Source organism: Enhydra lutris, unplaced genomic scaffold, assembly GCF_002288905.1.
Source record: "Enhydra lutris kenyoni isolate GAN:26980312 unplaced genomic scaffold, ASM228890v2 scaffoldscaffold17, whole genome shotgun sequence".
Lineage (NCBI taxonomy): Eukaryota > Metazoa > Chordata > Mammalia > Carnivora > Mustelidae > Enhydra > Enhydra lutris.
In genome coordinates, this window is record NW_019154101.1 from 18,191,358 (window position 1) to 18,218,888 (window position 27,531).

Sequence of the window (27,531 nt, forward strand, 5' to 3'; positions counted from 1 at the left end):
GACAGATAGAGATCACAGGTAGGCAGAGAGGCAGGCAGAGAGAGAGAGAGAGAGAGAGAGAGAGGAGGAAGCAGGCTCCCTGCTGAGCAGAGAGCCCGATGCAGGGCTCGATCCCAGGACCCTGGGATCATGACCTGAGCCGAAGGCAGAGGCTTTAACCCACTGAGCCACCCAGGCGCCCCTTGATATTCTTTAAGATACCTGATCATTACTGATTATATGTCTTTATCAAAGGTTATGTGAAGTTTTTAGAAGGGTTCAGCTGAAAACTTACAAAAATCTAACATGTAGCTCTTAAGAGTTTTCATGAATGGATATTTTGTAATAAAAATGTTAGAAGTTTAAGTTAAATAGTATCAGTTTTTTAAAAAATACATCAGAAAAATAAGAATTCACATAATGTTAAAAACTCATAAGAAGAAATAAATAAAGAAAATGGTTGGGACATTAGCAATTACCTAATTTAAAATTTGATAGCTTCCAGTAGGTTGGAATGCAAGAAATTGTTTAAAACATTCAATAACTTTGTTCAAGCATTGCACTACCTGTGTTTACTTGATGGAGAGGCAGGGGTTGGGAATGAAAAATCACATTACGTAGAAAACAGGATTTTAAAAAAGCAATATAAGAAATCAAAAGATAATAAATAGTATTTAGTGGTGAAATTTGATTTAAAAAAATAAGTCTTTAAAAAGTTTAGAACCTGTGCAATGAGATTCTGTGAAAACATCATTTAAAGGGTTTTAGCACATAGTGCTCAACAAATTCTCAGTGCTGAGGGCAATGGGAGAAGTGACGGTAATCACATAAGCATCCTAGGCTCCTAACTAGTGGGTCTTGGGAGTGAAACGGCTGACTGAGGGAGGGAATAGCTTGCTGAGCCAAAGCTTGAACTCATCATCCTGTATTCACTCCTAAAGAGATTCTCAAAAATGTTTCAAGTGCAGAGATCTAAATATACCTGTACTTTCTGATAATCAAACCCTCAAATTATGGGTACCGCGCTAATTGGGAGTATATCTGAAATAGTAACTTAGTGAAGTACCAGAAAATAATGATTATTTTAAAATGAGATTTTTTTTTAACAGTATAGTATAGTACTATGACTCAAAGTTACTTATAAGAGCAACTAAAGCACTCAAGGAGAAGCATTAATTCTCTCTGATGAGATTGCACTGATGACTTCACAGCCTGAAAAAAAAAAAAAGCGTAAATTCTGTAAGAATAAGTAGGGCATTGTAAAGAAAGCACTCAACAATGAGTGATATTTGATATAGCCAGCTGGCAAGTGCATATAGGTCCCAGCAAGCAGTCTTTTCCACATAAAATTGTTATAAATCTTATTGACTTTGAAGATGTGCTGGCCTATTATGATAGCAAATGTGTCACAAACCATTGATGAATCATGAATGGGCTTCCTACAAACAAAGAAATATTCAATAGTGCCACAAGTCAATCTCTTTTTCAAGGATGATGAAATCCAGGCTGTCAGGAAATGGTGAAGTTCATCTACACCATGAGACTCTGCCAGGTCAAGTAAGTTAGCACTGTTAGGCGTTGGTAAGTAGAGGTCCTTGGGATCGCTAGGGGTCCCTTGTATTCAGTCCATTCTCTCCCTTTTAATCACCGATGACAAGGCACCTTTTCAAAAGTTTCACCACACATGCAATGTGTGCATGATTTTTTCTGATCTTCTAGTTTGCTACCTGATAAAGAATTAAACTTAATTTTTCAAGGCTTAATTTTGGTGAACCTATGCTAGGTCTTTGTCATTCGTACTTCCCCTAGGTCCGAATAAATGATCTTTTATTAATACTTTCTGAAGTACGGACCAAGGTTAACATTAAGGTTACAAGATCCTTTTTACAGAGTTTTTAAAAATTCTAGAGTCCACCGAAACTTAACTAAAATACAAAATAGATTGATTTAAAAAAAAAATTTTCTATGTAGGATCTCCAGGAATACTTAGAAATATCTGTGAGTTAGAGAATTAAAATATGTGAGTTAGAGTTAGCTGGCTGAATAATTCGGAAGGAAGAAGTATATATGAAAACTAAATTTAAAGTGATACGCAGCACATAATAGGGAAAAAGCCAACATATACACATTTAGTGATTTGTGTAATGGTTGTGTCAAAATTTGTCTCTTTAGGGATCTTGCTCACAAGTAGTAATGAAGAATCTTTTCATTATAGCTGAGAAATGACTACCGTAGGATAGCATTACTACTGACATCATTCTCCCTGGTAAAAATATAATGACAATAATATAATTTTGAATATCATTCCATTTTCCATATATCTACATACAGAAACTTTAACTTAAATCAATTTTTAAAATAGATATACAGTTAAGAGGTAAGCTCAGATAATTTCAATATTTTTCCATTCATTCATTCATCCATTCATTTTGCACTTGTTAATCTATCATCTACTCTGGGCCAGATACCTCCCTAGGCTCTAGAAAAACAATAACTAAACACCCAGATGCTTACCCTCGCGGAATTTCAGTACTTCTCAGTCATGCACATGTTTTTGGGATATGCTGGAATAATGCTTATTACAAAGGAAGTATTCAATCAAATGCCTCCTGAATAATCAGACTAAACCATCCTTACGAGCTAGCTTTTTTCATAGGTAACTTTTCTATGAGACACAATGTGACCTTCAGCATACCCAGCAGTAAAAACAAAACGCATAATAATGATAAAAATAATCATCATGTATTGATTGCTTATAATATGCCAGATACTATATAAGGCGTCTTACCTACATTTCCTCATTAAATCTGCACAACAGCCTCTTGAACAGAGAACCGATAGGGTCTCTCCACAGGAGGAAACTAGTGGTCATCAATAAGCTTGTAGAGACTAAGCCAAAACTCAAAGCCAAGTGGGCGGAGTCCACAACCCTTGAGATAAACTGCTATGTAATGTTAAAACATAGCTATTTCTTTCCTGTTCATTCATTTACATTTATTAGGTGAAGGCTATGTAAAAGAAGTCAGTATGTTAGTCAAATAATCACACTATAAAATAACTCCTACAATAAGAGGATATGATGTAGTTTCTTTTTCCCCCTCTAGATTCAAGGAGATTATAGTCACATACTTGAGAAAGGTTGATGGTACCTCACTGATGAATAGACATTAGATTCATTTTAACTGAACAAGAATTTATCTAATACTCACTACATGAATGGAAATACATATATAGACAAAAATAACTGTTTGTTGGACTAAACTAAAAAATTGTTCAAAGCACAGAATAGCATCAGCCAGTATTTTAGCAGAGTTTTAAAATTCATTCTTGTTCTAGATTACTTAAGAGATAAACTCACCTAGGGCAATGAGTATCACTGAAAGCTTTACTACCCTTAGGCCTAAATGCTTTCATTTTTGCAAATACTCTAAGATAGAGAATGATGTTCACAAATGTGGCCATCAGATGGCACTAGCCTTTTCCTTTTCTGAAGAGAAGACTTTAATATGCAAAATTCAGTGACTGCAATGCCACCAGAGGTAAGAGGACAGGGCAAGAGGCAATTTAAACAGCTTTTCTAACCCACAGAGGACATGAGGAATATTTGTATCATTCCTTCTAATTTTTTTTCACTTGTGTAATTGCTTAAACTCATCTATACTCGGGCCTTTTGAAAGCTCCCCAACCAACTTGGGATAAAACCCTTTATAATGCAGATCTCCAGGACTCTGTGTCACTTTGCCTCTTACCATTCTGACCTCGCTTATGCTGTTCCAGTCACACAGCTTCTTTCACTGTCCCTTTATCTTTGGGGCATTCATATTCCCTCTTTCCTTTATATGGAACTCTTTCCACAGCTCACTCCCTCACGTCGTTCAAATCTCTGCTCGGAGAGCAACACCTCAGAGAGGCCTTCCCAGACTGCCCTGTGGAAAATAGCACTCATAATTCCTTGCCCTCATAATTCTTCATAGCACTTATCACTCCCAGGTATCATGTTACATTCCATTTATTGTCTGTTCCTTTACGAGATTGTGAAATTCGTAAGGGCAGGGACTTGGTCTTTTTACCATTACTCTTAGCTTTGAGAAGGGTGACTCTCATGGTAAGACTCAGTAAGTATTCACATCAACAAATGAATTAATGAGTGAATGAATGAATGAAGGAACATCTAGGGAGAAGTTGGAAATCCATAAATCGTTTGCCAAAAATGCAGATTCACGTAGCGCCAACATCATTTTCAGTCTTTCGTTTCTTCTTATACCTGTTTCATAAGATCCATTACAATATATTACACTTTAAAATTGTATAGGGGTTCCTGGGGGGCTCGGCTGGTTAAAGATCCAACTCTTGATTTCTGCTCAGGTCATGATCTCAGGGTTGTAAGACTGAGCCCCACACTGGGCTCCACACTCAGCAGGAAGTCTGCTGGTGAGTATCTCCCTCTCCCTCTGCTTCTCCTCCATGGGCCATCTCTCCCTCTCTCTTTCTCTTTCTCAATCTTTAAAATAAATAAATAAATATTTTAAAAGTAATAAAATAAAATTTTCTAAATTAACAGGATAAGCATGTTATGCACACCTTTCAAATTTAAATATTGTCGGCTTAAACTCCTATATACAAAATTATCATTTTATTACTACATATTTCTTCGGATATTAATGTTTTCTGACCCTACCACATAAATCACAGAATACGGTATGATTTTACTTCCAACTAACTGAGGTAACAATGGCTTTTGATGTTCAGGCTCAAGGAGACAAGTATTCTTTATATTCTAATGCATGAAGGCTAGGACAAAGGTATATAAATAACATTGTATGAGCAGTTATTTTTGTATTGTTTTGCAACTGGAAATATGGTCATAGAAGCTCCTTTACTGTCTATATAAAGCAAAACCAAGAAGGTCAACCAATAAGAAGAGAGAAGACATATTTTTTCCTCCTTCCCCCATGTATCTTTGCCCTTTTGTACTGTAAATTACAGGAGCTGGCATTTAAATGCACAATGTCCAAGGCAAAGCACATGCATTCAACCTATGCTAAAAGACAGCGGGCAAGGGGCAAAAAGAAAAAGAATACCCTAATACCTTCCAGGGCAAACTGCCTATTGCTCTTACCACCTCTCTGGTTTCTCCTAGTACAATACTTGCCCTGTGGACAAAGAAGAAGTAGCCAAAGGAGCACTTTCCTTCCAACGGAATAACAGTGATATTCCACCTCTGAGACCAATAACCCCTCCCAGCTGCCTTTGTTAAGCAAAGACACCAGAGATGATGATCTGAACCATTTCATCCCTTAAATCACGTTCGTAACAGCAGCTATTTTTGTCCAAGGCTAATTCTACATTTTGCTTATTTGGCTCTCACAAGTAAAATTACTCATCCAGGACTGGGTAGGTGTAATGCACAAATGGAAGCAGGATTCAGACACTAATAAGGACATGCTGTAATAATTCCGACCAGAGGCAGCTTGTCATAATGGGCAGGGTAAGTGTGACAGTTATTTCCCCGCTGTAGGAATACAAGCCAGCTGGCAAGGAAGGTGGATGTTCACACTATTGTCCTCCAGCAACTCAGTAGGAAAGAGACTAAAAAAACCAGTTTGTGCTCACATCATTAAACGGTCCTCAGCTGTTGTTTCACAGATTGTGTGTGTGTGTGTGTGTGTGTGTGTGTGTAGTTAAACTAAGCAGCTGACAGACAAGTTATTTCATCTAAAAGTTGCTAAATCCAATCATAAAGGTTTTTTTTGGGGGGGGCGTTTTTTTTGTTTTTGTTTTTGTTTTTTTTTTTTACATTTAAGTTTAGAAAGAGAAAGTAAGGATCATTTACCCAAGCTTCCACTCTTTTTCTCCCTGTTCCAACCTAAGCGATGGTGACGGGCATTCTCCCATCACCAACACTGGCACCCTAAGGGCGGTGATCATCACCTCTTCACATGTATCCAGTTCCCACGGAAGAGCCTCCTGGAATCTCATGTAGTCTGACAAAGCCAACACACTCCCAACACACTCCTTCCTCCAGCCTGGTCCCCAGCCTCCGCAGACGGCCTCTGATGCTATTCCAACCTCTCAGTTTATCAAGAAAAAACCAAAGCCTGGAACAATGAGAGGCTTGCTCAAGGTCATAGGGCTTGCAGTAGGATTAGTTAAACCTTGCATTCATTCTTCTGACTCCCAGCAGAGGATTCTGTTTCAGTGCTCATGACCACTTCCTTTATAAACCTTAATGAGTGTTTCCTTTACCTGTTGTTTTAAGAGCACTAACCCTGTCAGACCAGGTCCCACTTTCACGACCTCATCTAAAACTCACAAAGGGCCCATCTCCAAATATCAGCTCATGGAGAGTTAGGGCTTCAACATATGAATTTGGGGGTGACAAAGCAGTCAGTCTTTAAGAAGAGACACGAGAGAACTTTCTCTCTCCATGAGCACACACTAAAGAAAGGATGTGTGAGCACACAGATGAATTTGTGGCTGCTTAAAGCCAAAAGGAGCCTCAGAATAAAACCCATCTGGCTGGGTACCTTGATCTTGCAAATGATAGCCCCCAGTACTAGGAGAAATAAATTCCTGTTGTTAAAGCCATCCATTTTACTGTATTTTGTTATGGCAACCCCAGCCAACTAATATACCTGGCAGCATAGGACCATTTTAAAATGCAGATCTATAGACCTCATACCAAGCCTTCTGAATCATAATGCCTGAGGAGGTGACAGAGTCTGATGTTCAACACTGTATCTGAATCTCTGGGAAACAGTAATTTCCAAAGCTGGGATGCAACGGTCTATACTGGATATCTATAAAAACGAAAGGGAGTATGATTAATAATTACCCCAGCACAACAGAGGCAAACTGATACGTATGTCATCTTGACCTTGGGGACTCCAAAAATCCCCCTGCCTCCCAGCTGCTGATGATTACTGAAGTTTTGACCATGGGTTTGGAATCTGAGAGAACGGAGTTCAAATAATGATTCATTCTCATATAAGCGGTAGGAACTTCTATTCTTGAAAACAAATGAATATGTGATCTGTTTGCTCATCTGTAAAATGTGGGTGGTGATTTCATCAGTTTATCTTCAGCACCTGAGGGACGGAAACATTGTAAGCAGAAATGAATTTTGGCATGAATGATCAAATCTAATTTGAAGGGGAATCCTGAAGTTTTAAGGAGATAAAACAAGCAAAGTGCTGGGAATTTAATAGGTAGGCAATTAATGTTAGATCGTTCCCCTTTGGCTTTAGTATATAAAATGATAACTATTCCAAGTGACCAAATTTCTATCTTTGCTGCCTTCTGGTAGAATTCATTTTTTAAAGGCTGATATTATAGTTGTAAGAAAACAAATGGTTTCCATAAAATTTAGAAGTGACTCTCATCTGTCACGTAATAATGGCCAAGGATGGCAACTCAGATACAAGCTTCCTTTCAAGTCCTTTCCCTGGTTCTACTGTTTTCCTTGAAGAGATGCCATGACTTTTCTAACAGAAAAATTGTCTATTATTATCTCAAAACAATTAACACAAAAACTTTTGAATTCAGTGAAGGTCAGAGGATTAATAGGTTTTATCTGCAATGTGTTTGAAAAGCTAATTAAGACTCCACATACAGCAGAGGAGACTGGGAATACAATATTTAGCTTTTCTCCACATGACCACAGTGAACAAAAGTGAATAGAGAAAGACAAAGTGAATGGGGAAACTTCACTGACAGGAGGCAAAGCCTTTTTAAAGGAAATAAAATTGAAAATGCTTCTCTTTTGATGGAAGATGCTTCCTTTATTTATTTGCTGAACATATTCAGCATCTGCTTTGTACTGGCATTATTCTAGGTGCTAGATATTCAGTGTTGAACAAAACAGATATGATCTCGCTTACTTTTTGATTTCTTTTAACCTAGAGACAACCAGATTAACAAAAAAAATTAAAAATTTACAAAACAAAACTTTAATTGTTGGTTAAAAAAAAAAAAGGGAAAGAAGAAATATTCTCTGCCCCAACACATTATTTAGCATCAACTTAACCAGACATCTTAAACGCTAACATGAAAGCAAGTGTGTTATTAACAGTTGTGGAGACAGGAAGAAATCCATTTTCCTCTGATTCTTTTGCATCTATTTATGAACAACGTTTTTCCAGTTTAAAAAAAATGAGGAAACAGCAGAGATCTCAAAATTCTTTGGGGAACTTTTTCTGCAAAAAACGCATTTAAATAAATACTAATCTTTTCTTCCCGTTGCGCTGAACTTCAACTTCCATAAACTGTATTAATTTCCTCTATAAAAATTTGAATTGTTTTCTCTTTCAAATACACTATCCTGGATCAGGTCCTCCTTACCTCTCACCAGCACTATTTTGATAGATCTGAACTCTATAATATTTATTAAAATAGCCTTCTAAATATTTGACAGGTACTATTTAACAACTACTAACAAGTGTTTCTTTTGTTCTTCCTACCCTGACAAAATATTAGCAGGTTAATATTTTTAAACATATATATGATTATGTCAGTCTCTTGCATTTATATCTTCAATGGTTCCTCACTATCAGCCAAATAAAGTGTAAATTAACTAGATGTTCCTTCAAAGGTAATCATAGTCAGCCACCTGTAGATCAGGACCTGGCTTCAAATTTCCAACTCTTCCCGTGCTCCTCTCTCCCCATGCTTTACCTGGACTTTTCTTCATCCTCTCCCACTTAATCTATGTAGCCTCTTTCAGAAGCAATGAAAGTAATCTTGCTGCAGGGTATAGAGAGATTACAAGAGACTGTAGGTAAGAAATAAGTTGGTGAAAGATGGGAAAAGAGAGGTCAAAAAAGAAAGCCATGATAATAACTTTTATTCCTCCCCTGGACTTCCCAAGCAAGGTAACATAATAAATCCTTTTTTAAAAAAATAACTAGTTTGAACTGAATTCATCATGATGAATCAAAGACCTAATATGTTCCCCACAAAGTAGTGGGTGCTCCAAATATTTTTAAAACAATTGAAGTGTTCACGACTTCACATGAAGATTCCAATGGCAAATCAGTATTGTTCACACAATTTTGCAGGGAGTCATTTAAGATAAAATCACTGAACAAAATTGTGCAAAGTTATGTAACAAAACTTAGAGCTAATGAAAGAAGAATTTGATGTCTTTCAAGATTTAACCACCTAAGGCTAAGTTCTAGATTACAAACCCTCTCATTAGCCTCTTTTATCACAATAATGGCAATTATCGTAAGTTTTAAAACCTCCTAGATTTCTAAGAGATACTGCAAATAATAATACAGAAGATATGTATTTTCAAGGGGCTGTTAGAAAAAAAAATAACAAAAAGGTGTAACAAGAATTAATTATGAATTACCATGTAATAGAAAGGAGAGTGAGTTCTTTCTAACTACAGTAATTAGAGAAGCTAATAAATGTAACAGCATTATGGGATATTTTGTTATCTCCAATTTGTCTTGGGCTGACTCACTGTGTTTATTAATAGTTTGGAGAGATAAACATGTAGTTAATTTTATACTCCAGCTATAAAATGCCATCTTTTCAAATTGAAAGTCAAAAAGAAAGGCAAGTTTAAACTCAGAATAGAATTAAAAGAATCATTTGGGGTTTGTTTTCACCTTTATCTATAAAATAAAATAAATGAGAGTCACCCTGCTTATAGTCATAAAATTTTTAAATTATAGTACCATGTTTTCTGGCAACCAACTGCTGAATTGAAAAATATAGCTTTATTTCTAAGTCTGATTAAATAAAAAAAATATATGTGTGTGTATATATATATATACATATATAAATATACTCTTTAAAGTGGGACACCATATAACAAGCACCTATGAATAAATATCAGAGATTTATTTTTCTGATAAGAATTTGTGTAACAAAGTGAGATACATCAAAATCCTGATATGATTTGTTATCCACTCCCATGATTTAATAGTTTTTAAGTTGCTACAGCTATTCTAAACCTGGATGGAGGTTTCATTTGGTAATGAGCATGTAGGTTGGAAATGATAGAATCTGCGCACAAACTAACTTGAAAAAAAAGAGGAATTAATTAAATGATGTAACCTAATTGTCCGAGGTCAAGTGGATGGTGGTTTCCAGGGATACCTGCATCCTGGGTTTTAAATCCCATTAAAATTCTGCCATCATCCTTTCCTCCACTTCTACTTGTCAGCATTATTTTCAAGATTGTCTGTTACAACAAGGGTTTAAGTGTGACCAATACGTTTCCTGGGCCCTCATTACTTAATTTAACCATTTAACAAGAAGAGAACATCTTCCTTTTGTCTTTTTTAAAGAGTCCGTGAACAAGACTCCAGCTCAACTAGGGTCATTGGCAGGTGAATCAGTGATGAAGACTTGAACCCCCACTTGAGCAATGTGTTTGGAGTTAAAGGAAAGAGCCAACTTCAAATGAGCAGGATGAGAAGAACAGGAAAGTACCAGAGGGGAGGATTTTAACTGTCTACTGCCACTATTTGTCAACACAGTCTTTCATCAGGCAAAAACATAGAGTGTTTTTTTGTTTTTGTTTTTTTTCTCTTTTTGTTTTTTTATTTGACAGAGACAGAGATCACAAGTAGGCAGACAGGCAGGCAGAGAGAGAGAGAGGGAAGCAGGCTCTCTGCTGAGCAGAGAGCCTGATGTGGGGCTTGATTCCAGGACCCTGAGATCATGACCTAAGCCAAAGGCAGAGGCTTTAACCCACTGAGCCACCCAGGTGCTCTGAACATAGAGTATTTAATTGATCATATGTATATACTCCACCTAACTGAATTCAGTGGCACACCAGGATACTTTATACCTGGTATTACTGATGCATCAAAATGAATGAAAACTATCCCTTGAACTGCAGTGTTCAACTCCTTCCTGCCTTACCTCCCCTTCCCATTCCTAACTGGTTATTTTGGTCTACTTCCTTTGCGCTGACTTTCACACATTCAGTCCTTCTGATGAAGGCTAAATTCTTTCCTAGTAACCATTTTATAACAAAGTTGAAATCCTGGCTTTTGATGTGTGTTATATTTTTACAAGCTCTCTACACACAAGGAGGAATAACTCATACATTAATTAGCTTTCTGCCTGTGGTTTTATTAAAACCACTTGCTAGCTAAAGACCTCACACATTGATTATAGCTGTCATTTTGATGAAATTTGAGTGAGGCTAAAATTCAGTTGGAACAGCAAATTAAAATTTGCACATACTTGTGAGACCCAAAAGCTAAAACTATAGGTTCTGTTGGAAATGAAAGAAATTTGTTCAAACACATTTGAAATGACAAGGGCATGTGGTTAGAAACTCAGTTAATGACCTTGCTGCATGAGAAATGCTACCCTGCAGTTATCTTCAGCCAGTGGTTCATGGACAGCCTTTTGCAGCATTGTGGAGAGCTTAGATTTAACTCTGAGTGAAACAGAAACCTCCATAAGGTGGATGCAGGTGAAGGTAGGGTCTCTATTGGCCCAGGGCCCTGAGTAGCTCTGATGGTTAGAGCCCCTTTCTCAATTCATAGCTTTAACAAGAAATAAACTTCGCCAAAGTTGCTGGAGTTTTTAGGGGTTTTGTTGTTGTGATTGTTTTTGTTAGTGTAAACTTACATATAAGGTGTGATTCTTAAAGATCATGGGAAAGGATCAGCTACCAGACATATTTCAAAAGTAAGGGTGACAGGATTTAATAATAGGTTGAGGAGAAGAAATAAATGAGTCAAATGTGATTCTGAAGATTTGGGTCTAAGCAAAAAACAAACAAACAAACAAACAAAAAACAAAACAAAACTATGTGATAACTCACTGTTAAGAAAAAGCTAAGTGTAGGGAGTAAATTCTGGTGTATGTATGTATGAAGATTTGAGTTTGTGGGATTTTTTGTAAACTATATTAATTTGGGGATTTCTAAATTGTATTTTAATGAAAATGCAAAATAGGCAAAGAGATGGGTGTGACGTTCAGATAGACATCAGAGCTGGTGACATTTGGGACTCATTATCACAAAGTTTATTAAACGTTTTATCACAAAGGTATTAAAACCATGGGATTGTATGAGGTCACATAGGAAGTAAGTACAGAGAAAGAGAAGTCACTTAGATTTGAGCCCTGGAGTGCTTCCACTTTTAGATACCAGAAAGAAAGGGAGGAACCCAGCAATAGGGACCAGGGAAAAGTGACCAGAGAGGTTAAAAGAAAGGAAAAACTATGGTCCAAGAGGCTGAGCAAATAGAGATCAACTGCCAAATGCTCTTGAGAACTGAGGATTCATAATCAGATTTGGTAATGCGGAGGTCAGTAGTGACTTTGACAGGAATTGTATGGGGACTAAAGCTTGAGTACACCAGGTACATGAGATACTGGAAGGAGAGTATATATAGCTCATGAAGAGTGTTGGTCTAAAGGAGATCCGAGAGATGGGATGCACTAAGGGGGGGGGTGCACCATCAACAGGAGGACATTTTTTTTTTTTTTTTTTGAATACATAAGTGATGGAATAGCATGCTTTGTGCTGCTGAGTATGACCAGCCTAAGAAGTCAAACTCCGAGCTGGAGCAACCAACATTCCTGAGTCAGGAGAGGAGGATAGCGTCTTACGCACCCGTGCAAATGTTGTTCCTATAAATATGAACATTTTAACTACTGCATTGCATTCAGCCAAGAAAGCTAAGGATACAAAGAGACTGATGAAGTATGTTAGTAGAATCGATTATCAGAGTTCATGAGGGCTCTCTTCTAAATGTTATTTTCTTAGAGAACTAGGAAGCAAGATATTCAGCTGATAGAGAAGAAGGGTAAATAGGTGGAGGTTGAGAAAAGGGGAAATGTTTGGAAACAGTCATTTCAGAAGGAAGAGAGCGAACTAGTAGTAGGATTCCATTCTTAAAAGGAAATAGAATCCCAGAGTAACATCATTTCAAAGGACTCAGCATCAGCTCAACGCATGTCCACCAAGCCCGAGCTGCCTGTGAGGCACAGTAGGAAGTAGTATAAATTCCCAAGAACTTTGGTGCATATACACATTTTTAGGGAGTAGAGGGCCCAAGTATTTCATCATATTCTCTTCGTAGACTTGTTTCACATGTTCAGTTCCGTGTATGTTTTTTTGTTTTTCTTTTTCCGCCTTTGTCCTCTGACTTATGTAATTTGAGTATATACCCACCTCTACATCCACATAGTGTCTTTCAGGACAACTATTTTTATCTGCTCTGCTCTTGATGTATTTTAACATTAGCTTTTTCATTTGTTCATCTTTGTGACCTTATATTCTAAGATTAATATAGCTAACAGGATATGGGCAGTGACTAAATAATTGTTATACTTTTTCTTGAGACTGAAATTATTTTGTGGAAAACAAAAGAGCCCTTTTATTTGGGGAAGTATTATATATGCTCCATGACTCCTTCAGTTAAAGAGGAAAATTTCCTAACAAAATTTCCTTGTTTTCTGAAGCTTTCTTCCTGTCTTTGGCACCATAAGTAACTGTTACACGATCTCCTCTACCTTGAGTTTACGGTCAGTGGAATTTTTCCACTGAGCTATCTCAAGATATTTTTACTCTGAGGACAATTAATCATCATTTCATATATATCATATATTTTATTTCCTTTTTCACAGTCCTGGGTTTATGTAGACATCAATAACACGTTCTTTGACTAGACTTAGAATAATGTTTTATGCTATAGTAGACAATCAGGAGAGTGTAAATTCAAGTTATATTTAATGACCATTTGCTATGACCTCGATTCCTGGAATCAACTCTTAACCAAACTTTCATTTCTTTACAACTAAACCAATTAGAAGACTTTGACAGATGGCCAAATTTTAAATCATGATAACAAAAACCTTCATTTACAAGGTTAAATAATCTGGACATCATTTTCACTTAACCTGATGTTTAATTTTGGAAAAATTGAGTCTGATCAGTCTCCTTAAATTCATTATAATCATTCTTCTTACAGGAATTACCTTCACAGATCCCAGAGAGATACCCACTCCTCTTCTGCTTGAATACTTGGAATGGTAGACTTCACTTCTCTTTTTTTTTTTTTAAGTTTTTTAAAATTTTTTTTAATTTTTTTTAAGTTTTGTTTTATTTTATTTAATAATCCCCTTTACACCCAAGGTATACTTGGGGCTTGAACTCACAGCTCCAAGATCAAGTGTCTCGTGCTCTTCCCACTGAGCCAGGCAGGCAACCCCTAAAAGATTCTTTACATAATCTTGAATATCCGACAGTGTCTTTCCCTATCTTTGACCAATGAGTCCTAATTCTCAGAGGTAATAAAGAACAAGTCTATATCAGTTTTTAATACAGCTTTGATGTTCTCCCTGGTTTCTTGTTTCCATTTTTTAGTCCCATAGTACTCTGAATATAATCTGATTTGTTTTAAAAGATCTTTTCTAGGGGTGCCTGGGTGGCTCAGTGGGTTAAGCCGCTGCCTTCGGCTCAGGTCATGATCTCAGGGTCCTGGGATCGAGTCCTGCATCAGGATCTCTGCTCGGCAGGGAGCCTGCTTCCCTCTCTCTCTCTTTCTCTGCCTGCCTCTCTGCCTACTTGTGATCTCTCTCTGTCAAATAAATAAATTATAAAAATAAATAAATAAATAAATAAATAAAAGATCTTTTCTAAAGTTTCTCATTTCATTATATTCAAAGATTCTTATGCAAAATACAGTGGAAAGATTTCACTCTTTTCTCTAGATACAATATTTTAGTTAATGAAATCTGCAACTTCATTTGCTCTTGTTTTCCACACTATACTACACTATGTTGAGTTACTTTTCTAAAATACTTAAGTATTGGCCCCATAGATGGCAACTAAAAAAAGTTGTCCTTTATTCTACTCTATAAATAAATTTTAAAAATTAAAATCACACATATTTCCCCTACCTAGAAATAGATTCTTGATGAGAACTCTTATGTTTTATTTTATTTTGTTTTGTTTTCCCATGTAGTGATTACTCCATTTTATTGTGGTTTTATTACACGAATTTAGTTATAAGGGAATCAATCCTCCCCTCCAATTTCAGTCCAAATATCTTGGACAAAGTTCATTTGTTCTGCTCAAGGGATAAGAAGTAACCCTAACCTAAGACAGTTATTTCTTCATTCTCACCGCAAAGGTTAGTTCAGGAATGAGCCCATAGGACCAGTTGTATTCAAACCAGGTTTTCTGTTTGAGCTCTCAAGAAGCCAATCTATTACCCCATTCCCACCCTCCCCCCACCCCCCCACCCCGCCCACCCCATTGGACATAAACAAGGGAGGGTATAGGGCAGGGAGCACCTGATGTGGCCAATTTGCAATCATTTGAGCCAATACCAAGGAATCACAGTCTAAAAAAAGAAGAGATAAATCTCATTTAGATGATATCATTTTACCCCTGGGTCAAGCTGATCTTGAAGAGAGTTTACTCTAGAACTGTAATTGGATAAATAAATAAATTCTCTATTTTAAATGGCCTACCACTTGTGAAAGCAAGTATCCTTGGTGATAAACCACTGTTAAAATTTTATGTGTTCCAATTTCCATCCTGTTTAAAAATATGTTAAGTGCATCTAGGTCAAATGCCTAATGACATAAGCCTGTGGCATTCCTGTTCTAAATGTCTAATGGGCGACCTACCAGGAAGGAGACACAGTTTCCATAATCATGTCTTTCTCTCAGTGTGAGCTCTTTTATCTGCCCTATCTGGGGGGTGCTCACAGTACATTATAAATGTCTAGTTATTTTCCTCTTTTCCAAGGTCTTTAAGAACAAGTACCTTGTCTGTTACACTGATCAATCTCCAATATTTAGTAGATTTCCTTGCCAATATTATGGCCTTAGTAAATATTTGTCAAGTGAATGAAGGAAGGTAAGTGGGATTTCTATAAGAAAAAGAATTAAAGTCACAATATATACTCTCTATTTCTTTCCTTGTTCCTTATGCCTGTTGCCTGTCTGCAATATGACATCAAACTAATAAGGGGAAAAAGAAAAGAACAAAAGGACAAACATACTAAAGCAATCCACAATCATCATTTCCTAAAGTTGGCAAAAAAATATGTGAGGGTTGCAAAAGACAGTGGGATTGATTTGGTGAACTCCTACTGCCTTTCCTAACTGATAACCATGGCCAAGTTACTTAACTGCTCCAATTCTGGATTCTATAAAATGGTCACTGTATTCCCCATCTCAAGAATTGTAAGGATTAAATGAGAAAATAGTGAATACATTTAACTGTTACTACTTTGCAAATGCTGTTGAGAAAAAAATACATATTGGCACAATTTGCTAAGCTATTTCAAAAGTTTGCTTTTGGTAAACTGGGAAAAGCTGAACTTGAAGAAAATATCATTTTAATGTTTTTTAGGCTTTACTTTCAAAGAATGAAAAGTCTTATAGATTTAAAGGACATACAATTTTTAAAAATTAGTAGATATTTCACATCTATATGCTTAAATGTTTATCTCAGATCACAAGGAAAACTCAGACTGTATAATTCCCCAACAAACTGATGAAAATCCCTCCATATTTTCTAATGAAAAAAAAAATCTTATTTCTAATTGATATCTTCTTATACAACTCTAATCTTATTAGAATTTAATTTATGATGTTTGCAAGAGAACACTTTGTTTTGATGTCAAATTAAATTAGTTTCTTTTTTTTTCAGAAAATAATCCATTCTAAATATAAAATGTGGTTAAAAATAATTTATATACTATGGGTAGAGGAAATACTTAAAAGATTGATATGCCCATGCAAAAAGAGAAGAAATATTTGTCTATTTACTGATTTTTTTCTCATATGTATCTTAATCCTCCCTCTTGAGAGTACTTCACAAAATGCAACACAACTCAAATTTAGGGCTTATTTTCTTTCTGTCTTCCCTGGGAGGATCGTTCTGATTCTCCATAGCAAGTATTAAGAAGATTGAAATTAGTTACTCATATACCGGTCCCTTTTTTTCCAGGCCTAATATGTTTTAATATAAGCCCTTTCCCTTTCTGAAGTTTAAGATGTATTTTGAATTCTTTTTTAAATCCAAGTACCTTGGCTTCATGTTAGCATTGGACCCAAACACAGTTCTGTATTGATCAAACCGAAAGCTAGAACATGGAGGATTATCTCCTGAGATCCCACAGCATGGGATGATATTACCTCTCTCTCACCTTCTCAAGCAGTTCATTTTCTAGGCGGCTAATCCAGATGTGATATAAGAGGTAATCAAAGCTATCATATTAAGTAACAAGTCAGCAGACGTTCCTGTATTGTTCTATCACAAAATCCTTTGCCCTCTAGAGAATAAGCAAATATTGTCTTACATCTCTGTGATTACAAAACACTTGAAAATATATTCTTTTACCTTTAAGGCAATTCAAGCATTGTAAATGTTTTTAATATAGTCAAGCTGCCATCAACTGAACTTGGATTTGCAACCTAATCTATACGGGAACAAAATACTAACTTGAAAGGCACATACTGTTGCCTTATAATTACAAAGCATCCCTAAGTCAAGGCTGGGAATTACTAATTAGATCCGGTCTATTTGTGCCAGATTTCCCATTATTTACTTCAATAAATTTTTTAATAATTTCATTTACAGCATGCATTACTACAACTGCCCTGATATCATCCAAAAGTGTGTGAAGTATCTGTTTCTTTGTAACTTGATATTAACTGGTACATTACTACAAAATTTGTAGAACTCTAGAAAAAAAAATCTAGGTTTCAAAGTGTTTAGCAAATAATACTTAGCTGATATATTTGTCAAATTCTTCCCAAATACATATATGCAAAATACAAAATTCAAATACAGGATAACTTTCTAAAACCAAGTACTTTTCAGATAGAGAGGAAGAGATAGAGTGAGCATAAAAACCTACAATAATAGTCTCAAAATACAAGTCTGGAAAATAGAAATTTGCTTTTTTAAACTAAAACTTAACAGTGAAAGCATATGAAAGATATAATATTTATTATCTTACCCAGTGATATCTGTACATATAAATATTTCAAGGAAGCTACTTTTAATTACATATAAATTTATTTTAGTGGTCTGTAATCTGCCATGTAAATTATTTTGAGCACTAGTAGCTAGAACAATCTGTTACAAAAGATTCATAAAGTAAAATAGATGCTCTTCTATGTCTGGTAGGCATAAAATTTAATGACATATTCAAAGCTATATGCTTCTGTAAAGTATTACAATTTCTCAATGACAAAAGTAGACTTACATAGAGAAATGAAATAAAATAGTCAAAGATTTTAGTTTGTGCAGAATTTAATTGTATTTGCCCCAAACAATAACTGAAAATATGCTATGGAAATAGATAGGATTGCATTCTTTAAAACAGCATAAGCCTTATGAGTTTTGTGGGTTTTTTATGAATGAATAATTCTTTAAAAACATTAAAGTATCTCTCACAAACTTACCTGTTACCAGTCAGTGAGCATCAAGGACATTTTGATACTTTTTTTCTAAAACTGAGGCTTTCAAATCAGACTGTATTTACTATTGGAGTTTTAGTTTTATCACCAGAGATGCCTAATCTTACATTGTATATCTTGCAAATGCATGCTTCTTTTTATAAGGTAATCTAGATAAATTCTTCTTCCTAACTTGAAAACACCAACATTTTACTGCTGGAGCATCTGTGGCATTATCCTTAAGAAGCAGATTATTTTTTTCACCCATGTGCCCATCAAACAATGAATTCTAAATGATGTCTTAGTCTTCCACTTATCCCCTGTCCCTTTGAGCATCAGTCTCTCACACTGTGTTTTTATGTCCATAGGCTCTAAATTCACCTCCCAAAACAAAGCTAAAAGACAAAAAAAGAGTCTTTACTCTTTCGAAGAGGCACAATTAAAAACCATCACTGCTTTCTACTCCATTTTAGCCCGGCCCCCGCAGTCTGGCTTTCTTTCATCCCATAGGAGGCGCTCTCATCAATTCTGCTCTCCAGTCACGGCTTCTGAGTAACAGTCACAAGGTTGATGACTTCGTGATTCTTGAACCATTCATTTCTAAAATGTCTCTAATACTGAACTCTTCTGCTTTTCCTTTAACCTATCCAGCAATTCCTTTCAGCCTCTTTTGCTTTATGTTCCATTATCTAATCTCTACATGTTGGAATTCCCCAGGTCTTGATTCTGTATTCCACTTTCTTTTTCTTTTGACACAGTCTCTCTGGGTAATCTCATTTATTCCCAGGGCAATAACTATGATTGATATGGATTTTTGTATTTATAGTTTAACTTCAGATTCCCCTCTGAGATCCAGACCCATAAATCTGACTGCTTCTTCCGAGTATATGGGTTAAAATCCTGACCCTGATATTTTCTATCTATGTGACGTGGGTAAGTTACTTAACCTCTCTGTGTCTCAGGTTATTCAATTTATAATAAGGATTATAACAATCTATTTATTCACTTACTATAAAGATAGAATGTGTTAATATTGTAAAACAGTTAAAATAGTTCCTGATACAAAATGTGAATGATATGTCATAGTCACTTGAAACTTAACATACTTAAGAGGAAACTCTAGATTGTTTCCATTATAGTTGCTCCCCATATAGGCTTCTCCATCTCAATAAAAGATACAATCTTTTAACTAGTATACCTCTTCCCTTTTCCCTCTCTTACCCACTATCAAAATGAGTATATACTTTGTATAAAACATAAATCAGAATGTTTTCTTACACTGCTAACACCCTTCAAGTGTTTCCTATTACACTTTTAATAAATACAACACTTACATATGTCCTGTGTGTTCTGACCACTTGTACTTCCTCCCAGACATATTGCATATATACATATCACACATATATACACACACACATACACACATACACACCATATTCACATTTACACGTTGCATAAAGATGCACGCATTGATGGCTGGATCCTTCTAATATATCAGATTCCAATTTAGATGTTTTCTCTTAGACAAGCCTGCTCTGACAAGCTTATCTATTTAAATAGCTCCCCAGCTTTCTGCTATTACCCCAAATTTGTTTCCCCTGTGGGCCTTACCCCACATTGTACTTACGGACATTATGTCCACTAATTCACTGTGTGCCTCCCTTATCAAACTGTAACCTCCATTAGGGTTAGGGCTTATGTTCACTTATCTACCTCTGTGTACTTAGCACCTAGTACCATGGCTGGTAGGGAGTAGGGAGTAGGCATTAAGTGAATGTTGTCGGCAAGAAGGCATGCAAGAATAAACAAATGAGTGAATTTTGCTTTTTTCTAGCAGCTATTCCAGAAAAACTAGTCTGGTTTTTCAATCTTTCTTGTAATTTATATTCCAATTCAGATAATTCTTGGGGAAAAAATCATGTTCCAAAGTGTGATAATGAAACATCATTTTACGCCATTATCAGTTATCATGTCAAAATCACCTTCATAATTAATAGGCTCATAAACATTACAGGGTGGTAATGAATTTAACTCCAAAAAGTGTAAAATAACTTATAACTCCAAAGAAGCCGATCTGAGAGAAATGAATCATACTTTTGACCCATTTCTATAATGGTTTATGTGTTTTCTCCAAATTATAATTATTGCTTTATAAGGAAAAGCAATTTTTTTTTAGCCATTATCATCTCAGCAAGCACTAAGAAAATTATTTCTTCAAAAATTTTATTTTGTGACATAAAGAGAGGAAGAATATCCATGCTTCTTTGATCTAGGGTTTAGGTAAAGAACAACACAAAGAGTTTAAGTATGTCTCCTGGGCCCTTCAAATTGCCACATTCTTATCATGCTGCTTGACTGAGCCATCTTTGTACAATTCAGGTCTTCAAAAACCTTCTCTTATTATATGAGTTTTATCTTATAAACCATGTCCGTATCTTTATGTAGAGACCTTGGACAGCCTCTTTCAACTTCCGTTTTACCAAAACCCCACCTCTTCCTAATTCTCTTGCAGTAGATGTAATTCTACCAATCAGACCCACCTCCAGGAGACTGAAAAGCAGAAATGTTGTGATTAAGGTTACTTGGATGTGAGTCAGTTGCCAAAGCTGGTGTCAACATCCCCAGGGTCTAGTCTGTGGGTAAGAGGCAGCTTCAGTGACTGAAGCAGCTTCCTGACCAGCTGGCATGCCCTGGTCTCAACAATCCAGGAGCAGCCCCTTGACTGCTGTCCTTCCCATCCTTCCCATACTTCGCCACCTGTGTACACATCAATTCTCCTGTATAGGAGCCCTTCCGTCAGCCCTAACTTAAGTGCTGTGTTATGTCTAACATTCAAGTCTGACATAAGCATAGGGAGATGGCTTTTAAAAGCTTTTATTTTCTTTCTTGATTGTTTTTCTTCATGGTATTTAGGCTGAAACATATCTCATAAGACTGTAAAAATATCCTGGTGACTTTTTTCCCCGTTTCACACAGCGTTTTTTAAGTGGCAGCCAATTGTCTCCACCAGGACAATTTGAAATATATACAAAACAAGAGATCATTGTAATAAACTCTGATGCAACAATTACCTACTTCCAACCACTATTAATTTGTGAACTGACAATTTTATATCATGCAAAATCCCACCCACATCTTCCCTAGCCCAGATCATTTGCAAAGTGTGATTTACCAGTTTCAGGCAGCAGAGGCTCATAGATATATGAATATAGAATTTAAGTCTTAGGTTCATTTGCATCTACGTAATTATAATATATAAATATAATAAAATAAAATAATATAATAAATAGGTAACTTTATATGTTACATAAATGTAAATAATATAAAATTCAATATAAATATAATAAAATATCATGATAAAACCCATCAGCATCTAGGCATATATTATGTTGTAAATTTTTTACTCTTTGGGGTTAGAGTAGTAGCAGCAGACATTCTGCCATATTCTTCCAACTACTTTAGGAAGAAATGACATATGTGCCCCAGCTCCTCAAGATTTCAGGTTATTTTCAATTTCTCTCATTATCTCTAGAAATTACTACTTTCACATTGCAAACTTGCTGTTTTTAAACCATATTGCCTCTCACATGAAAATGCAGCTGGAGAATTATTAAACTCTAAAAAGAAACAAGAGTTAAATACCAGTATTGGTTGAATCTCTGTCTGTCTGTCTGTCTCTCTCACACACTCATACACATACACACACACAATTTTGAGTATCTGGGGGTCAAGAGCTTGTAAACAAACAATTTATACATATTTCCATGAGGAAGCTGAACTAATTTTTAAGGACAACAGTATTTTGTGTCATCAAAAGTAAAAATGACAAACACACACACGGACAACTGGTTCCAAGAAGGACAAAGCTGTTTTTCAGCACTAGCTGAGCAGCCCTCCCCATCTATGTTGAGCAGCCACCCAGGACGTTCTCTGTATTAACGGATGACCCCATGAGCACTGGCCTTGTAGGAAGTGAGTGAGTGAACCCTGACATTGTGGGAAGTGATATTGGCAAAATCAGTTCTCTTGCCAGTGGTATACAACCTTGCTTTGACATGACTGCTGGGCTAATAACATGGGTCTCCCAGTAACAGAGAAACATCGAATTTTCCTATCACTCACTGTATATAAAGGTGTATTGCCTTTCTCCTAAAAAACTGAAACCAAACCAAAATGATAACCACACACATCACTGAGTTTTGGCGAAAGTATTTTTCTGATTTTGCATTTGCAAATGTATAACAAAAACTTTGAAGCTTACAATTCAAAACTTCCTTCTGCAAATACTTGGCAAAACTGATGGCCCAGAAAAGAGAACCTCGTTTCCCTTTAGCACCCAATCACGGCCCAGATACATAGACCCCAGCAACCAAGTTCTCAGTATCATCATATAGTCAGAATTGCATTTTCTCTTTTTATGATAAGATACATATTTCAACAGGGACATGAGGAAAGTTTTAAACCAAATAAAATCAATGAGTGTTCGATAATACAACAGACTCTATAGTAATACATCCTTAATAATAAAAATTTGAATGCAAAGTATTTGGCAATGAGCTCAGACTCACAGAACACCTGGAGGTCTCTTCTGAGCATTTCATGAATCATATACCATCATGCAACTTAATATTTAAAACTGTTTTTACCCTGCTTACAGCGTGATGTTGAGGATTTCCTGCAATTCCTATTTGCTACTTTTTGCTCTCTAGTTTGGCATCCTGTGGTCTCCCTTTCCAGGATCCTTCACCATTACGTTCCCCCCCCCCCCCCCCCCCCGACAGAGGTTTTATACTTCCTAAGAAAAAAAGCTTTTTGCTGATGCCATCCAATCTTTCTCTCTGCACACAATGGCTTACGTTGAAGTTCTCTCTTCAACATCTCCTTCACTGAAGTGACCTACTGCCTCATTTTCTAGGGCATTGTTTCCAGCGTATTATTACACAGAGAAGATCTGGAAACCTCTTTCACTTTAAGTGTTAATAACTGAGAAGAATTAGTTTGCTACCCTCTACACACAGGCCCTCGGAGATTTGCATTTTAATAGAGGACAATTCCTTCATAACTCAAAGGAATGGAATATCTCTAATGGTGGAATTTCAAGCATCACTGACACCAGTGGAGGAAATATTTGGGATGAGAACACTTAACACCAAACCATAATATCTCATGATACAAGACAACTATCTTTTTCACCTAGACTTAAGCTTAACCTGAATAGAAGCCGGTATTCATGTTTGAACAAGAATTAAAGCACAACTAAATATAAAGCAAAAATCTAAGCTGTTGAACAATACTATTTCTTAATGGGCTGCATTGTTCTCTCTGAGCTTCTTAGCTTTGCAAAATGGTGTTATTATGCTCTGTAGGTCTTCTCAATTTCATTTTGTCTTCACCAGGATGGCCTTAAAGTTCTCTTCAGCTTCACTAAGCTTTAGACAAACTTCTGTCTCACCTTAGGCTCCTGCCCTCCCTTTTCTTAGAGCATTTACTTCAGAAGACTTGTAATTGTAAATTCTTTCTCTGCTCCTTTGAGATATGTCTTTCTAAAAGGCTCTTTCCAGTTTTCTAAACCTGAGAATACCTTTTTCAGGGATAAGGGAGCCATCCCTTTGAAATGCAGTCATCATCGAGAACAATAGTACCCCAAACGCCTAGTTTCTTTGGAATAGTAAGAATCTCACTCCTTTGGGGTGTCTTGCTCCAAGTTGTAAAACCACACTCCTGTCATTAAGTCACTAAGAAAAAAGTTTACTTTTCTTTGAGTAAGCCAATTAGCACACACAGAGGGCTTACAACTCTCCACCCCTTTGCAGCTCTTAAAAACCCTCCTGCTTTTTATTTCAGTGAAATTGAGTTCAGAATGAGTTGTGACCTCCCTCCTCTATTACAACAGCCTTGAATAAAGTCTTCCTTGCATGCTTAATTTTGTCTAGTGCAATGTTTGCTTTGACGGCCTGCACATAGAGAGATTTAAGTACCTATATCCAGTTTGTTTACCTTGCCCCCAGATCCTCTCATGAACAAGCATCATGAGCATAACCTAAGGAAACAAAATACAATACCTTTTTTTTTCACATCCACGGCAGTGTCCTTATCCGTTTTCTTTTTGACATCTTCTTTTTCTGGTAATAAAATGAGAAAATTATAGGCATCTACCTGGTTAATTCTCATATATGTCAGGGCACACATGACTGCCATCATGGTATCCAACACATCTTCTACAGAGTAATCGGAAATCAGTGCCGTAGTCTTGCCAAACATGAGTAAACTAACACCTTCATGATCAAATAGTGGCTCTGGTGTGTTTTCTCTTCAGGAAAGGAGAGGAATTTTGCTAAGCTCAAAATATAATTTCTCATGACAATGGAAACTTTAAAGATTTTATTTATTTATTTATTTATTTATTTACTTATCAGACAGAGAGAGCATGCACGCACAAGCAGGCAGAGTGGCGAGCAGAGGCAGAGAGAGAAGCAGCCTCCCTGTCAAGCAAGGAGCCAGATGCAGGACTCGATCCCAGGACCTAGGATCATGACCTGAGCCGAGGGCAGCAGCTTAACCCACTGAGCCACTCAGGCATCCCGACAATGGTAACTTTAAATGCCATTATTAATTACGGTCTAATTCAATAGTTTTTCTGAAAGCCATTAAAAAGAATATATAGAAAGTTCTCTGGGCTTATCAGGCCACCGGAAGCATGTCAGCAGCTCAGAAATCTCTGGAGATCACGTGGGATTTCAGAAGTACCATCTGAAAACAACCGTCTAAACGAGTGACAAGATACAGCAAACCAATCAACTAGTGTTTTCCCCTATACATTCAGTAGTTATCCTTTTGAGAGACACTTTTTATTTAACTGAATGAATAGGAATGCTGGTATTTGTATTTGCAGTCAAACGCAGTCCTCAATTAGACTGAGCACCACTCCCAAGGAAGAAAAAATTCCGTCAGTAAAAATTTGTAAAAAATGTTAAGGCATGACTTTTCTTTTTAAATATTTATCAATTTCAACTTCATGTGGAATTTTTATAAATCTCAAGAATGCTTGTTAATGACAGTAACAATAAAATTATTAATTATTATTCATTCTCTCCTAGAAAACAAGAGCTTTGCCAGTGGCATTGTAAAGGGATACTAATTGACTTCCGTATGAGTTTTTAAATTACTTACCTTTCTTTTTTGTTTCAGAAGTCACTTTCTTCTCAGCTTTCTTCTTTTCCTCTTCTTTCTCTAGAGAAGAGAATTTAGTACAGAAAAAACAAGATTTGAATGAAATCTTACTGTTAAGTGAGTTCTGACTCCAGATAGTTTTGTGACTTTGAGCGAGTGATTTAATCTCACTAAACCTTATTTTCCTCCTTTGTAAAATAATAGTACTTCCCTCAAAGTGAGCTAATGTTTACCAAGCACTCCACACAGTGCCTGGCTCACAGTAAATGCATAAAATTGTAGGTTGCTAATATTGTTTATAAATAATGAACAAGATAGTTTGAGCTTTCCGAACCAAGCAATTGACTGGTGCCTAAAGAAATTGATAGTAATATATGACATTAAAACCTCATTTCTGAGGAAAGATACTGCAGGTAAGCTAAAAGAATTTTCTTGTTGTTTTCTTTTTGCATGTTCAATGTCATTAGAAATAATACACTAGGCCATAAATGATATCTATTTTGATTTAGCTGTTTTTCAAATCTGCTTCTTGTCAGCAGGCATTTGGAGCCTGGTGACATCTGTCTGGCAGTATGCTGGGGACATGACTTTCACTGCCCTTCCTGAGTGGTTGTATCAACGAGGGTGCTCAGGTTTTTGCACCCAGAGGTTGCGGAAATTCTGGGTGCCACAGAGATCGGCATGCGGTGCCTCTAGACTTCTCCATGGAAGATTTCTTTTTCAGAGATCTGACAAAGTCTTGGTCTGACAGCAGAGGGAACCTCAAATGCCTCACTGTAGCCAGGTAAAAACTGGATATCCCTGGACATGGTTCCGGTAAGTGTACTCATTTCAAAAAACAGAGTCCTGCAGAAGTACAGAGTTCTCGAAATGGAATATTCAGTGTTTTTAGGTTTGAGCAGGGTTAATGATGGAAACCAACTCATTTTTATCCTCAATTAGTAGTGCTATTTACCTTATATATGAAATATCTTTCTCTTTGTCACTTGTCTCTCATCACAAGTATAGATGCCAAGCTTTCAAAAATTTTCAATACCCAGAACTATTATGAGATTATTTCTATGCTGAAGAAATTCAATGTCTAGTTCTAGTGTGAACACTGAAGTAGTCTACTAATGATTGCATCTTATTAAATATAGGAATTAATTCATTCCCTTAGGTGTAGAGATTTTTTTACCTACAAGATCAAAGACAACACTTTCAGTGTTAGAAGTATAATTTATAAAGAACCCCTTCTCATGACTTCTAGAGATAAGCTCATGTCGTAGGAAGAAATAGATTCACACTCTGTCTAAATGTGTCTGTGGTGTACCATCACAGCTCATCCAGTCAGAAGGAGAAAGTCAAGAAGTCCAATTTTGATAGTTCCAGAGTTCCAAATAAATCAATTGAATTCCACTTGCCTTTTCCTAAAGGTTTATGCACATTAAATATGTAAATCGTGTTTTAAATTCTGAATAAAGATACTTTTGATTTAAGTATCATTACTTTCAGCTTGTCTGGGAGAAATTTTACATAGCAGGGTATTTTCCATCTTATCTAAAAAAATGCATATGCCAGACAAGTGAGTTGGCATTTGCTAAATGTTTGAGTCAGAAAATGGGTTAATTAAAATATAGATTGCTTATAAATATTTCTTAGCCCACATCAGACATCAATGCTGGAGTCACAATAAGATCACAACTCAGGATCCAAGTTTCAGTTTCCTAATGTAGAGGAATAAATATTTCATTTAAAAGTTCATGCCAATTAGTTAATCTTACACTGAACTTCAGAATGAAAGTCGATATTTGAGGTCATAAGATGAAAGACGTTCTTTTCATTTTTTTTTAAAGAGGATACTCTTGTGCAATGAATCCTACTCTTTAAATTAATATAACTGGAATTTTATTGTGGTGATACAGTATTCTTGCCTTAGTTCAGATTGAATTAGAGCTTCCATTTACACTCTGTCTGTGATTATGGCCATCCACTGAGAGA

General features: G+C 36.2%; 1 protein-coding gene across 1 annotated transcript in view; it reads right to left on the bottom strand.

The window, feature by feature from the left end:
- LOC111147752 (triadin) overlaps positions 1–27,531 on the bottom strand; it is a 296,121-nt gene that overhangs the window by 149,361 nt on the left and 119,229 nt on the right. Inside the window, 2 exon segments of the mRNA XM_022503974.1 lie at positions 24,444–24,503; positions 25,552–25,605. Of these exon segments, the coding sequence (XP_022359682.1) occupies positions 24,444–24,503; positions 25,552–25,605 (114 nt within the window).